General features: G+C 40.2%; 2 protein-coding genes across 4 annotated transcripts in view; one reads left to right on the top strand and one right to left on the bottom strand.

Moving 5' to 3' along the window:
* Window positions 1–318: 318 nt before the first annotated feature.
* On the bottom strand, window positions 319–6,155 carry LOC121819422 (craniofacial development protein 2-like). Of its 2 annotated transcripts, none has more exons than XM_042248773.2 (2): window positions 5,532–5,704; window positions 319–5,306 (listed from the first exon to the last, which is right to left on the bottom strand). In XM_042248773.2, the coding sequence occupies exon 2, from the start codon at window positions 1,916–1,918 to the stop codon at window positions 983–985; it is 936 nt and encodes a 311-aa protein (XP_042104707.2). In that variant the 5' UTR covers window positions 1,919–5,306; window positions 5,532–5,704; the 3' UTR covers window positions 319–982. The 2 variants fall into 2 exon arrangements, with proteins under 2 accessions (XP_042104707.2, XP_060271081.1); XM_060415098.1 differs by having other exon boundaries at window positions 2,815–5,306; window positions 5,532–6,155.
* ZNF800 (zinc finger protein 800) overlaps window positions 5,798–14,138 on the top strand; it is a 50,185-nt gene continuing 41,844 nt past the window's right edge. For both annotated transcript variants that reach the window (XM_042248772.1, XM_004008034.6), the window contains exons 1-3: window positions 5,798–6,445; window positions 6,917–7,035; window positions 12,120–12,215. In XM_042248772.1, the coding sequence (XP_042104706.1) occupies window positions 6,975–7,035; window positions 12,120–12,215 (157 nt within the window). In that variant the 5' untranslated portion in view covers window positions 5,798–6,445; window positions 6,917–6,974. The remainder of the gene's footprint in view (window positions 6,446–6,916; window positions 7,036–12,119; window positions 12,216–14,138) is intronic.

Raw genomic sequence — 14,138 nt, 5'->3', positions numbered from 1 at the left:
GGTGACAATATACAGCCTTGACGTACTCCTTTTCCTATTTGGAACCAGTCTGTTGTTCCATGTCCAGTTCTAACTGTTGCTTCCTGACCTGCATACAGATTTATCAAGAGGCAGGTCAGGTGGTCTGTATTCCCATCTCTTGAAGAATTTTCCACAGTTGATTGTGATCCACACAGTCAAAGGCTTTGGCATAGTCAAGAAAGCAGAAATAGATGTTTTTCTGGAACTTTCTTGCTTTTTCCATGATCCAGTGGATGTTGGCAATTTGATCTCTGGTTCCTCTGCCTTTTCTAAAACCAGCTTGAACATCAGGAAGTTCATGGTTCACGTATTGCTGAAGCCTGGCTTGGAGAATTTTGAGCATTACTTTACTAGCATGTGAGATGAGTGCAATTGTGTGGTACTTTGAGCATTCTTTGGCATTGCCTTTCTTTGGGTTTGGAATGAAAACTGACCTTTTCCAGTCCTGTGGCCACTGCTGAGTTTTCCAAATTTGCTGGCATAATGAGTGCAGCACTTTCACAGCATCATCTTTCAGGATTTGAAACAGCTCAACTGGAATTTCATCACCTCCACTAGCTTTGTTTGTAGTGATGCTTTCTAAGGCCCACTTGACTTCACATTCCAAGATGTCTGGCTCTAGATTAGTGATCACATCATCATGATTATCTGGGTCATGAAGATATTTTTGTACAGTTCTTCGTGTATCCTTGCCACCTCTTCTTAATATCTTCTGCTTCTGTTAGGTCCATACCATTTCTGTCCTTTATCAAGCCCATCTTTGCATGAAGTATTCCCTTGGTACCTCTAATTTTCTTGAAGAGATCTCTAGTCTTTCCCATTCTGTTCTTTTCCTCTGTTTTTTTGCATTGATCACTGAAGAAGGCTTTCTTATCTCTTCTTGCTATTCTTTGGAACTCTGCATTCAGATGCTTATATCTTTCCTTTTCTCCTTTGCTTTTTGCTTCTCTTCTTTTCACAGCTATTTGTAAGGCCTCCCCAGACAGCCATTTTGCTTTTTTGCATTTCTTTTCCATGGGGATGGTCTTGATCCCTGTCTGTGTACAATGTCACAAGCCTCATTCCATAGTTCATCAGGCACTCTATCTATCAGATCTAGGCCCTTAAATCTATTTCTAACTTCCACTGTATAATCATAAGGGATTTGATTTAGGTCATACCTGAATGGTCTAGCGGTTTTCCCTACTTTCCTCAATTTGAGTCTGAATTTGGTAATAAGGAGTTCATGATCTGAGCCACAGTCAGCTCCTGGTCTTGTTTTTGTTGACTGTATACAGCGTCTCCATCTTTGGCTGCAAAGAATATAATCAATCTGATTTCGGTGTTGACCGTCTGGTGATGTCCATGTGTAGAGTCTTCTCTTGTGTTGTTGGAAGAGGGTGTTCGCTATGACCTGTGCATTTTCTTGGCAAAACGCTATTAGTCTTTGCCCTGCTTCATTCCGCATTCCAAGGCCAAATTTGCCTGTTACTCCAGGTGTTTCCTGACTTCCTACTTTTGCATTCCAGTCCCCTATAATGAAAAGGACATCTTTTTTGGGTGTTAGTTCTAAAAGGTCTTGTAGGTCTTCATAAAACCGTTCAACTTCAGTTTCTTCAGCGTTACTGGTTGGGGCATAGACTTCGATAACTGTGATACTGAATGGTTTGCCTTGGAGACGAACAGAGATCATTGTGTCGTTTTTGAGATTGCATCCAAGTACTGCATTTTGGACTCTTTTGTTGACCATGATGGCTACTCCATTTCTTCTGAGGCATTCCTGCCCACAGTAGTAGATATAATGGTCATCTGAGTTAAATTCACCCATTCCAGTCCATTTTAGTTCGCTGATTCCTAGAATGTCGACGTTCACTCTTGCCATCTCTTGTTTGACCACTTCCAATTTGCCTTGATTCATGGACCTGACATTCCAGGTTCCTATGCAGTATGGTACAGTGTAGGCAACACAATATAGCCAATAGAACACAATGGCTAAGGTCGTGAGTTTCAGAGCCACACCCTTCGGGTTAGAATGCTGCTTCAGCTGCCTTTCAGCTGTAACCTTGATGAGTTATCTAACCATTCTGGAAAAGGAAGTTTCATTCCAGTCCCAAAGAAAGGCAATGCCAAAGAATGTTGAAACTACCACACAATTGCACTCATTTCACATGCTAGCAATGTAATGCTCAAAATCCTCGAAGCCAGGCTTCAACAGTATGTGAACTGTGATCTTCCAGATGTTCAAGCCAGATTTAGAAAAGCAGAGGAACCAGAGATCAAATTGCCAACATCCATTGGATCATCGGAAAACCAAGAGAGTTCCAGAAAAACATCTACTTCTGCTTTATTGACTATGCCAAAGGCTTTGACTGTGTGGATCGCAACAAACTGTGGAAAATTCTTCAAGAGATGGGAATACCACCCCACCTGACCTGCCTCCTGAGAAATCTGTATGCAGGTCAAGAAGCATCAGTTAGAACTGCACATGGAACAACAGACTGGTTCCAAAATTGCGTAAGGAGTACATCAAGGCTGTATATTGTCACCCTGCTTATTTAACTTCTATGCAGAGTACATCATGTGAAATGCTGGGCTGCATGAAGCACAAGCTGGATCAAGATTGCCAGAAATATCAAAAACCTCAGATATGCAGATGATACCACCCTTATGGCAGAAGGTGAAGAACTAAAGAGCCTCTTGATGAAAGTGAAAGAGGAGAGTGAAAAAGTTGGCTTAAAGCTCAACATTCAGAAAACTTAAGATCATGGTATCCTGTCCCATCACTTCATGGCAAACAGATGGAGAATCAATGGAAACAGTGACAGACTTTATTTTTGGGGGCTCCAAAATCACTGCAGATGGTGACTGCAGCCATGAAGTTAAAAGACATTTGTTCCTTAGAAGAAAAGCTATGACCAACCTAGACAGCATATTAAAAAGCAGAGACATTACTTTGCCAACAAAGGTCCATCTAGTCAAAACTATGTATTTTCCAGTAGTCATGTATGGATGTGAGAGTTGGCACTCTAAAGAAAGTTGAACGCTGAAGAATTGATGCTTTTGAACTGTGTTGTTGGAGAAGACTCTTGAGAGTCCCTCGGACTGCAAGGAGATCCAACCTGTCCGTCCTAAAGGAAATCAGTCCTGATAATATTCATTGGAAGGACTGATGCTGAAGCTGAAACTCCATTTTGACCACCTGACTCATTGTGATAGAAGTGACTCATTTGAAAAGACTGATGTTGAGAAAGATTGAAAGTGGGAGGAGAAGGGGACAACAGAGGATAAGGTGTTTGGATAGCATCACCCACTCAATGGACATTTGAATAAACTCAGCTGGGACATTTGAGTAAACAATTGTGTTTGCGTAAACTCAGGGAGTTGGTGATGGACAGGGAAGCCTGGCATGCTGCAGTCCATGGGGTCAAAGAGTCCAACATGACTGAGCAACTGAACTGAACCATTCTGTGCCTCAGTTTCTCCCCCTGAAGAATGGAGGATAACAAAATCTCATTGGATTGTTGATATAATTAAATGACTTCATGCCTGAACCTAAAACATTAATTACTCAAAACATATCAGATACTAATATTGTTATTTTATAAAGGGAATGATCTAGGTTCTAGACGCAGTTCTGCTACTATGTGACCTTCAGAAAACACAGTTAACCTCTCTGGGTTTCAGTTTTCTATGTACAAAGTAAGGAATGTTACCAGATAATTTCCATGGCTTCATCTTTAAAATTCTATGATTCAGTGTGTTCAATATTTGTTTTACCCATATGCACATTCCAATTTTGTCTATAATCCTAATTTTTCAGAATATTTAAAACTTATTCTATTAGCATACAATTTTGAGGACTCTCTAGTGATGACCACTTTGAAATATAAACATCTTTAATTCACATCTGGTCAGCAAATACTTGTAACTTTCACTTATCTGAAGTAACGCTTTTTCATGTTCATGAAAATTTAAAATTGTATATTCATTTTTAAGCCCATGATAAATTTGCTTATTCAGGTAGATCTCCCAAAACTTAAAAATATTTCACCTCAAATTTTACCAAGGATCTCCAGTGTTAAAATAAAAATTCCACTGTTAAGGGTCACATTAAAATTTTTTTTCTATTGTTTTGCATAAGCATATTCCTCTGTGGCTCAGTGGTAAAAGAATCACCTGCAGTGCCTGGAGCTGCAGGAGATGCAGCTTCCCTTCCTGGGTCAGGAAGATTGGAGGAGGGCATGGCAACCCACTCCAGTATTCTTGCCTAGAGAATCCCATGGACAGAGGAGCCTTGTGGGATACAGTCCCTTGGGTTGCAAAGAATTGGACAGGACTGAAGAGACTTAGCATGAAAATATAAGAAAAATATTTTACTGGTTGTATGACAAACACTATCATGTGGATGCAGCTTACTTTACTTTTAGAAATTGTGGCATTTCATTTTTAATTGGGACAATAGTTGCTTTACAATGTTGTTAGCTTCTGCCATATAACAAAGTGAATCAGCTATATGTGTGTGTGTGTGTGTGTGTGTGTGTGTATATATATATATATATGCCCACATATCCCCTCTTGGACCGCCCCCCTGACCACCTAGATCCATTTCATTTTAGTTTGTTTTGTGTTGCTTAACAATGGGACAGACAAAAATGATCAAATATACTATGCTGACCAGTTAAGTGTGCAGAATGAACAGGTGGAATTCCTTTTTAAAAAGATAATTTTTGTATCATTTTCCTGTCACCCCTATTATTTGGCTGCTAAAATCACTCAGATCTATGCAAATACTCCATTCAGTGTATTTACAGTAACATTTATTACTGGACCTAATACAAACTCTGAATTTTGAAAATAGATTTCAGTCACTCGTTTGTTCTTCCAAAATACATACAGAGCCTGTCTACTAAACGTTTTCACGGATCCGAAAACCGGCAACTTAATCATGAACGTTTTCAGTGGATCGTGGGGGAGGGCGGGTGGAGATTTTTTAAGTGGACTTTTTCTTTCTTAAAATTTTCATTTTTGCTTCTGGAGCCGGGGAGAAGGCGGGGGAAGCGGCTCTCCCACCCTCGAGCACCGGCACACGGGGTTGCAGAATTTGACAGACCACTGCGATCCTGGGGGGTTTTCCAAGCAGGATAAGCGCCGAAGAGAAGAAAAAGTGAGTACTGCCCACGTGACCCAACTTCGCTTTCAGATGCCAGACGCCAAGCGCAGCTGCGATCAATACCTATCTTCCACGGACTAGACTGTTTTCCTCCCAAAGACCTGATAAAGCTCTGAGAAGAACACTTCAGAAATTGCTGGGTTAGAGAAAAAAAAAAGTTTCACTTGTACCCTTTATAAATGCGCTGACAACTTTTTCGGAATCACCACGATTTACGGCTTACGCATTTGCCAAGCCTCTTCCTACAGTTCTCTCCCCTGCTTTTCCAAGCCTCCCGGTTTCGGTTCCAAAGCGATAGCAACAGTTTGGTTACCCAGCAGCCCGTCTCCCGGCCCCAACCACCGCACCAGTGGCCTCGCACCTCTTGGCCCGCGAAGCCCAGGACTTCGGCCCCCCGTCCGCCGGGGACGCTTGCGAGAGCCGCGGGTCGAAGACACCCGGCTGTCGGCCCCGCGCCACCAGCCCGGTCTCCCTCTCCCTGCCCAGCCGCCGCGCGTCGCCTCCCCACCGGCGGGGGCGCCGGGCCGGGCGCATGCGCGTGACGCTCCCGGGCGTGCCGGCCACACTCCCCCCACCCACTCCGAGAGCTTGTCACTTCCTGCCCTCGCCCCATCTCCGTCCGGGGTCAGTCACTCGCTCCCTGTCGCTGCCGGAGAGTCTCTGCTTCCCCCTTCCTACTCGCTCCGCGGCGGTAGCTCAGGCTCTTCGGGGAGGGGGAGACCGAGAAAGCGAGAGACTGACTTAATAAAGTTTCCTGAAACAACAACTACTACCAGAAAGGGCCCAAGGTGGGGGGAAACCCCCATCCTTTCGCGCCCCTCTCCAAAAGCCTGAGGGACCGTTGCAGGTGGAGCGACGCTGGGGGGGAGCCGGGCTCCAGCGGCAGCCGTTGCCCGGGCGAGGGGCGCCTCAGGTCCTGCCCTCTTCGGTTCCAGCTCCTTCGGTGGCGGCAGCAGCGGCTGCGGGGCGGTTCCTCCTGTCAACTGCCTGCGCCCGCGCGCTGCCCGCCCGCCCAGTTCCACAGCGCGGAGGGACGCCGTGAGCCGCCGCGTCGCCTCGGGCCGCGGAGGGACGTGGTGAGCTGTGGCGCTTCCGCGTCAGCGTCGGCGGGGACTCTTTGGGAGCGCGTCGGGCCCGAACCCCGGTCCCTTCGCGCGGTCCGCCGAGGCTGCGCCAGGTGGGGCCCGAAGCCGCCTCCCACGCCAGGCTGTCCCCGCGGCCGCCCGGCCTGCTTTCCTTCCTTCCGCCCGCCCGCCGGCCCGCCCCAGGAGTTCAGTAAGTTGGGCGCACTTGGTTTGGGGGACCGGGGCTCTGCCTGGGAGACCCCTGCGCACGTGCGTAGCGGGAGGGCCGGTGTGGGCCGGCCGCTGGCGGGAGCTACCCTTCGGCTGCCGCCGCGCCCCCCGCCCCGCGGGCCCCGGCGCTGGCCGTGCCCGCTGCGCTCCGCGCCTCCATCTCCGCGCGCGCCCGCACGGGAAGGCGAGGCCGTCGCCGCCGCCCGCGCAGCCGGCCAGGCCCTCGCCCTGCGCTGCGCGCCCGGGGCTGCGTTTCCGGGTAGGGCGATGAACCTGTGCGGGAGTTCGGGCTGGTGAAGCCTTCGTGCGTTTTTATTTTTCAGTTGGAGAGGAAGGTGCAGGGCGCTGGAGGGGAAGCGGAGGGTGGGTGATGGGAACGTTTCTGGAAAATGCAGCGAGAGCCCCCCCAGGAAGTTCAGGGTGAGTGACGGGTTTGTGCTTCTTTCAACAGCCAAGCCGCAATGAAGAGCTTCTTACAGTGAAAGGAAAGTAGGTCGCGCCCACTGAAAATGCCTTTAAGGGACAAGTACTGTCAGACTGACCACCATCATCACGGATGCTGTGAACCAGGTATACCCCTTTCTTCTCCAGTTGCTTTGGTCTCCATCAGAGCCACTCTGCTCTCTGTTTTCTTTTCTTCCTGCCCAAGAAGTCATTCCTAACTAAGCAGGCTATAATTTCCCCTAGCATAAAACCAGTTATGAAGCTAAAAGCTTGTACAAACAAGAGATCTCCCTTGCTTGATCCCTTCAAAAAGGTACTGCTGGTGTCACCTTAAATCTTTTCCACAAGATCGATTACTCAATCCGTTTTCCTTCCCTTTCAAGGCAGCTTGTAGCTAGTAGTATACCCTCATGCTCTGTGAATGGTTAAAACTGAAGCGAAAGGAAAAACTAGGTAGTATTAGAATACTACCATTTATTTTTATGAAAGCTGTTTCATTTAAACTTTTAAAAACTAGAAATTTCTTCTGCTTAAACAGTATTGAAAAAGAGCATAATGCTTAAACCTAAGAATGAGTTTAGTTTCGGCTAAGGAAAGTTTGTGGAAGTCAACTTGTTGGGAGAATGAGGTATTAAGTGCGACCTCTTAAAGATCTTGGACAGAACACAGGATTGCAAAATCTGATTATTTAAGATAAATATTTTTAGGATATTGTTCAGAGGGATGTTTTTTAGTTGACTTTATGAAACTAAAAAGGTATTTTTTGGAATCTCACAAGGAGTATTAGAACACTAATAAAATGTGATGTATAAACTAGTGATAGTTTTTCTGCTTGTTAGAGGTTTGTGCATTATTAGAAACATTTAGAGGTACAGCTTAAAAGAGAATCCTTGAATATACACTGTCACTAAACCAACAAAAGGCTTTTCTGTTAAGTTCAAAGGCAGTTGTTGAGCATTATTTTTGATGTAAAAGTTCTAGGACTTTTTAGTACTTTTGCTTGTTTCTTGTTGGGGTATTTTAACTGCACCCAGTGTACTTGGTTTTGTCACAGTGAAATTAATTTAGAGTACGTTTTGATTAATGGGGAAAAAAATGGTGGTGTTAAAGGGGAAGAACTTATATTGTCTGGAAACTTTGGTACATGTTAGAATAAAATTTGTACTATGACCCTGTCCCCACTAATTTGCTGAAAATAATAACCTCTGCTAATAAAACAGGCAATCCCAGAGTGGAATCCAGTGTTTATTCACTTGCTCCCTGATTTGCCTACCTTTCATCATCCTTTCTACTGCACATTTTGTGTATTTGAAGTGAATATATATCCCTTATAGTTTACCAATTGTTGAATGGATTTTACTAGTTTTGAAGTAGAAAACTGTGAATGGTTTCTTATACTTCCACTCTTTTTTTTTTTTCCACTGGAAGACAGCCTCTTCCACTGTCTTTTTATTCCGTATTTTTCTGAGAAGTCTTTAAGTTGAATTAGTTAATTAAATCATATTAAAGCTTGTTGCTTAGGTAGAGATGTATTTTGTCATTCATTTAGTTCTTTGACAAGTCTTTATTGAGTACCAGTTAGGTGCTAGGCACTGTTCAAGGCAATGTGGATATAAGTGGTGAACACAACAGATAATTTTGCTCCTTCATGGAACCTTTGAGTGGAAAGGGATGGATGTAAATAAGTACACAGATAAGGTAATTTGTGACCATACCTTATTTAGTATATTCTGATAAAGTTTTCTAGATACTTTGAAGATATTTTCCAGAGATGAACTTTTAAATTTGTGTTGAAACTTGTGCTTCTTTTCCTCCCTCATTAACACAAAGTCAGATAAGTTGCTTTAATTTTAAAAATTCAGCTTTATTTTGCCAGAAACTTTTCCCATGCAGTTTATTTTTCAGACTGTTAGGTCAAAAGTGGTTGGTATTTCTTTGCTTTTTTAGTTAGAAGTAAACACTTTCTGAGGGTTTAGTTCATATGAAAGGTAGAAGTGTAACTTATGAGGTAGTTTTAATTGTCATTATTTCACAGGAAGATAAAGGACCAAGTGAGAGGATGTTTCCAGTATTGAGAGGAATAGAAATGGTAGTTTTAAAAAGAGGTTGCCCTCAGATGGAGGGAAGAAGATGACATTATGTTTATGAAGTTCTTTTAATGAACTCTGCTGAGAGATCTGTCCTCCGTTTGAATTATGAATAGTAGGTGAGTTCCTGAATGAGAGAGAGCAATGTGTTTCTGGGGAGGTCTTGATAGGCTGGATCAATTTGTAGTGAGTGGTGGTGTTATAAGCTCGTATGTAAAGTATATTCTTAGTTATGTTTTAAGAAAGTTTTTTTGTTAGAAAAATTTTCAAACATTCAAAGGTAGAATGCTATTGGAACCTTACGTAACCAACACACAGGTCCATCGGTTATCAGTATGTGAGTATGTGGACAATTACTTTTGATCTGTATTCTCCCCTCACCACAGTTCCTTCTATATCTTCCAACTGCTCTCCTGCTCACTACTATTTGTAAGCAAATCTCAGACATCTTAGGTTGAAGAATATCTTGAGAGGCTTGTGTTAAGGGAGGAGAGACTGTTAACGCAAGTAGGTGATTCTGGGAGGTGTGTTCTTGGAAGGATGTAAAGAAAGATGTTAACCTCTGAGACTTTAGGGTTTTTGGCTGGAGGGAGGTGCTGTTTTTTTCCTTAATGGTTATGTGACCTGGTCTTGGGAGGGATGATAGGATATGCAAGAAGAAATTTTATAAAATATTGACATAAAAAGTTTTTTTAGGATTGAGAATATGTTTTCAAATGAAGAAAGAAATGGGACCTATACAGATGTGTATACCAGGTGGATATTCCACTCATAACAAAACTAACCCTGGGGTTATTTTGAATGGTGTCTCAGGATGTGTATGTATTCTGGTGGTACCAGTGATGGTGATGAGTAACAAAATTTTGCTCTAGCTTTAAAATGATGTTGTCATGTGGAAGTGGAAATTAGTGGAAGGTTTCTGGAGCATGTACCTAAGTGAGGAAAGGGGGTGCTGAAGAGAAGTTTCCATTTTTTTTTTTTATCATATTTCTCCCTTATTTGTTACTCTTTTTTCATTCTTGCTTTATAGAATTTTTGCCAGTTAGAGAGTCAGACCTTGGGACTTTTTAAAATTGTATAATTTCCACCCTATCTTTTATTAGTTTTTGTAATCAGTTATTGGTTGTTAGAATGTACAGATACTAGAAAGAGATCCATCTAATCCAAATAAGTGATATCATCACTCTGTTTACAAACGTTTGCTGCTGTTTCTCTGAGGGGTTGAATTCTGCTTCTCTTAGATTTTGGAAGAGATTTTTCATTTTTGGTGTCAGGAAAGCAGTTGACTTGTAGGTGATGATAATGGTGATAAAACATTTATTGAGTCTCTACTGTATTCCAGGCTCCGATTTAACCAGGAACCTGCATTAGCTAATATAATCCTCACACAACTCTATGATTTAGGTACTTTTAATATTCACATTTTGGAGATGAGAATAGAGAAATAGAGAGTGTAATTTGCCCTAGCTGTATCTAGTAAATGGCAAAAAAAAGAATTTCAGCACAGTCAGTCCAGGTCTGGAATGTTTTCTTAACTACTGCAGTTAGTGCTAATGTTACATGTTCTCAAAATGAGTTGTATTTGTGTGTATGCTTTTTAAAATACCCCTAAAGTGTCTCAAAACTGGGAAAATTTTGGTTAATGGAATGATTTGTTCCTGAGACATAGTTTTTCCTGTTTGTATACACTGAACTTAAGAGTTGAAGCCTAGAAGAGACTCTTAAGGTTGTGTCTATACACGTAGCACGGCAGGCTTTATCCCCCTTATCAGACAGTTGAGAGCTTTCCAGGCCCAGGCTCTGAAGCAGTAGCAGCACCCATTACTGAAGTAACCCTCCTTATCTTCTCAACACTGAGCAGATGATGGTAAAACATCATCTGGGTTAAAATGGTAAAACATAACATACTGAAAAAAGAGGTGATTAAAATGACTGCTTTTTCTCCACCACAACTGTCTCTACCTGATGTCTAAAAGAGGTGATTAAAATGACTGCTTTTTCTCCACCACAACTGTCTCTACCTGATGGCTAATGGAAAACTCAGTTTTCTTTTTCAGTTACCTTGTTTCTTATTACTACAGCCTTTTTTATTATATATTTATGCTAATAATCTGGGGGTGTTGGCAAGCAGGGATGATGTAGACCTCTGTATATTTACAATGGGAATATTATTTTTACTTATTATAAGAAATGCGTTCTTTCTAAAATGCATACTTCCAAAAGCCTGGGCTAGTGAAGTGTGAGGCAGAAAGTTTTTCACCTCTATAAACCCGACCCAACAGAAAGAACCTTTGTTAAGTTTTGTTGGTATCCCACTGTCCCGCCAGACTTTTTGTGTTTATATTAGCATTTATACATAAACACACATATATATTAAATTTATTTCTGTAGCTATTGAAATATATAGTAGTATAATTGAGATCATATTTTATAACCTGCTTGTGTTGCTTAACAATGTATTATTGACATCCTTTGTTGTCAGCACATGTAGGTCTAGCTCATGCTGTGTAACAGCCGTGAGAGGTTCTGTTGTATGGATATTTCATAGTTTATTTAGTCTGGTTCCTTTTTAGAGACTTCTAAGTTGTTTGAAAATTTTCTCAATTATTTATAGTGCTGCAGAGTGCTGTAGTGAACATTCTTATACATCTGTCATTGTGCACTTGACCAGTTCTTTCCTTAGGCAGTGGTTCTTGAATTTTGCTCTCATAATTGCCAGAGAGCTGTACTAGATTGTCTGGAGAGTTTTGGAATGGTTTATGAGGGGTGGCTAGGCTATTATTGCCCTAGAATTTTGGTTAAATGTAGTAGATCCTCTTCAAGGGGAATAAAAAAAGCAAATACGACTAATATGTACTAAATAACACCAAAATAGTAAGATCTTTGCAGTTGAACTTAATGCATAGCCTCAGCAGCCTTAGTTTTACCTTGAATTGAGAAAAATTGTAGTTATATGTGTACCATTATTTTATTTTGCCTTAAAAAGCTAATGGTGAAATACATACAAAAAAGTGTGATTGTCATTTAACATGATTATAGCAAACCATTGTTTTACTTCAATAGTAAATGATTTAAATAACCCTTTTTTGTGGGGATTGGGGTGGGTATTTGTCTTCCATGTAGTTTATATCCTGGAACCTGGAGATGCTCCTTTGTTACAGCAACCACTACAGACATCCAAATCTGGTATTCAGCAAATAATTGAGTGCTTTCGATCAGGTATGAATGTTTTAGGATGTATTTTCAATCTTCACATAGTACCTTAAAATTACCTAGAAATCCTTAGAAATAATTTTTTAAAAATGAAATATATACATTGATTTTCTTTATAATATACTTTTGATTGTCATTTTTAAAAAGTGGATGAGTAAATATTGCTTGATTAGAAATTATTTTTCAGTATTATATTATTATATACTAATTTTAAAAGTGTTTAGAATGATTTAAAGAAATATATGGTATATTTGCTGGTAAAGTGTCTCTTAAAGATTCATTGTTATTTTTTGGCATGGTCTTTATAAACTCTCAAAAGGCAGTACTAAATTATACAAGGTCTTTATGAGCTTTGGCAGGGTAGATTATTTACTCGGAATGTCTGAGATGTCTCTTGTTCTAGATTAATTACTTTATCATCTCTGTTTATGTAACTCACCATCTCCTACCTAACCCTGGAGTTTCAGTATCTTAAGTAGAGCATGTGATAGAAAAAAAGACTTATTCTAGCCCTGATATCTTCAGATATATTTGTTTAGCTTTTCTTTCCATTATATTACTATAATAATGGATATATAATAAGTATATTTGTGCAGTTACAATCCAGCGCTCTAAAATGGGTATTGCTCACTAAGTATAAATGGTTGAGAACTATTAGAAGTCCTGTCAGTAGGTTGTTGTGATTCTTATATCCGCTTGTCTACCACTTGTGGATTTGGCTTCTTTGACATTGTAGGGTATTAAATCAAGTATGAACTAGCAAACGCACATGACTGATGGACACCTAAGTGATGGACATCCTAAGTTTAAGGATTAGAATACCTTTTGTTATTATTTTAAAGGTTACTGTATCTTAATGAAAAAAATTTTGAGATTTAGAGAATTGGTATGAAACCACTTGTATTGATGAGAAATTTTTTAAGGTGCTTGTTTTTAAATCTTTTTAAAGGGAAATAGTATACATTTGATTTATTTTAGGATTCTAAAAAACAGATTATTCCTTTAAGTTAATTTCTGACTCTTGAGAGTCATTTCTTAACACTTTTCATCTATAATCCTCATGGCGTTGCTTTTATGTATTTATATCAGTATTTCATGTATGCTATAACAAATACCTGTACTCATGCTGGACGGTGGTATAACATATTTTATTGTGTTTTTTTATTGCTTTTTACTTGTGATAATTGCTCTTGGTTAACAGAAATAACTAATAGGTCAAATTCTCCTATGGTAAATACAGTTAAAATTTTACTAATTAGAGGCAACATTTAAGTATGTTTCTGGCATAACAGAAAAATGGTTAGTTTTTAATTGCAGTAAGAGTTTCTGTTAGCTACTTTTAGTACAGAGATAAAAATTCTTTTTGTTCTTTCTCATATCGTGGAAATGAAGATAATAACTTCACACTTAGTTATATTCTTTGCCTTAGGTTTCTTTTTTAAAAATTTGCAATTTGAAATTTTAGTATTTCAGTTTATTACAATGTTATTTGATTAAGACGTTAGAATTGTTTCATTTATTTGTGCTTTTATCTTGAAAAAAATTCCTTTTCAACAAGATCTTGTACCCAAAATCTGTATATTTTTTTAACCTTGGAAGGTGAATATTTAAAACTGAAATTATTTGTCTTCTCACTGCACTATGATTGTATTGGTTTTCTGTGTTTGCCATTTCTTTACTAAGATTAAGGAAGGGATTGTGAAATGGATAATGTGCTCTTTCTAAAATGTCTCTGGCAAATTTGCCTTCTGAGTTTTTTTTTTTTTTAACAAATTTTGAAAATAATATAAATTCTAAGTACTCAATTATTTAATTAGAGATGGTTTAGAAATATGCTAAATGGTACAAAGAAACTAATTTTGGATTAAAAAAGAATTGTTTTACTTTACTAGTGTATCTCATAGCTAAGTAATTCTGATTTCCTGAGGA

This window comes from Ovis aries, chromosome 4, assembly GCF_016772045.2.
Source record: "Ovis aries strain OAR_USU_Benz2616 breed Rambouillet chromosome 4, ARS-UI_Ramb_v3.0, whole genome shotgun sequence".
Taxonomy (NCBI): Eukaryota; Metazoa; Chordata; class Mammalia; order Artiodactyla; family Bovidae; genus Ovis; species Ovis aries.
This window is presented reverse-complemented; position numbering and strand designations above follow the sequence as displayed.

What these genes read in the sequence shown, in the direction of transcription:
- LOC121819422 (XM_042248773.2), bottom strand. Translation starts at nt 1,918, where the DNA reads ATGAATCAAGGCAAATTGGAAGTGGTCAAACAAGAGATGGCAAGAGTG.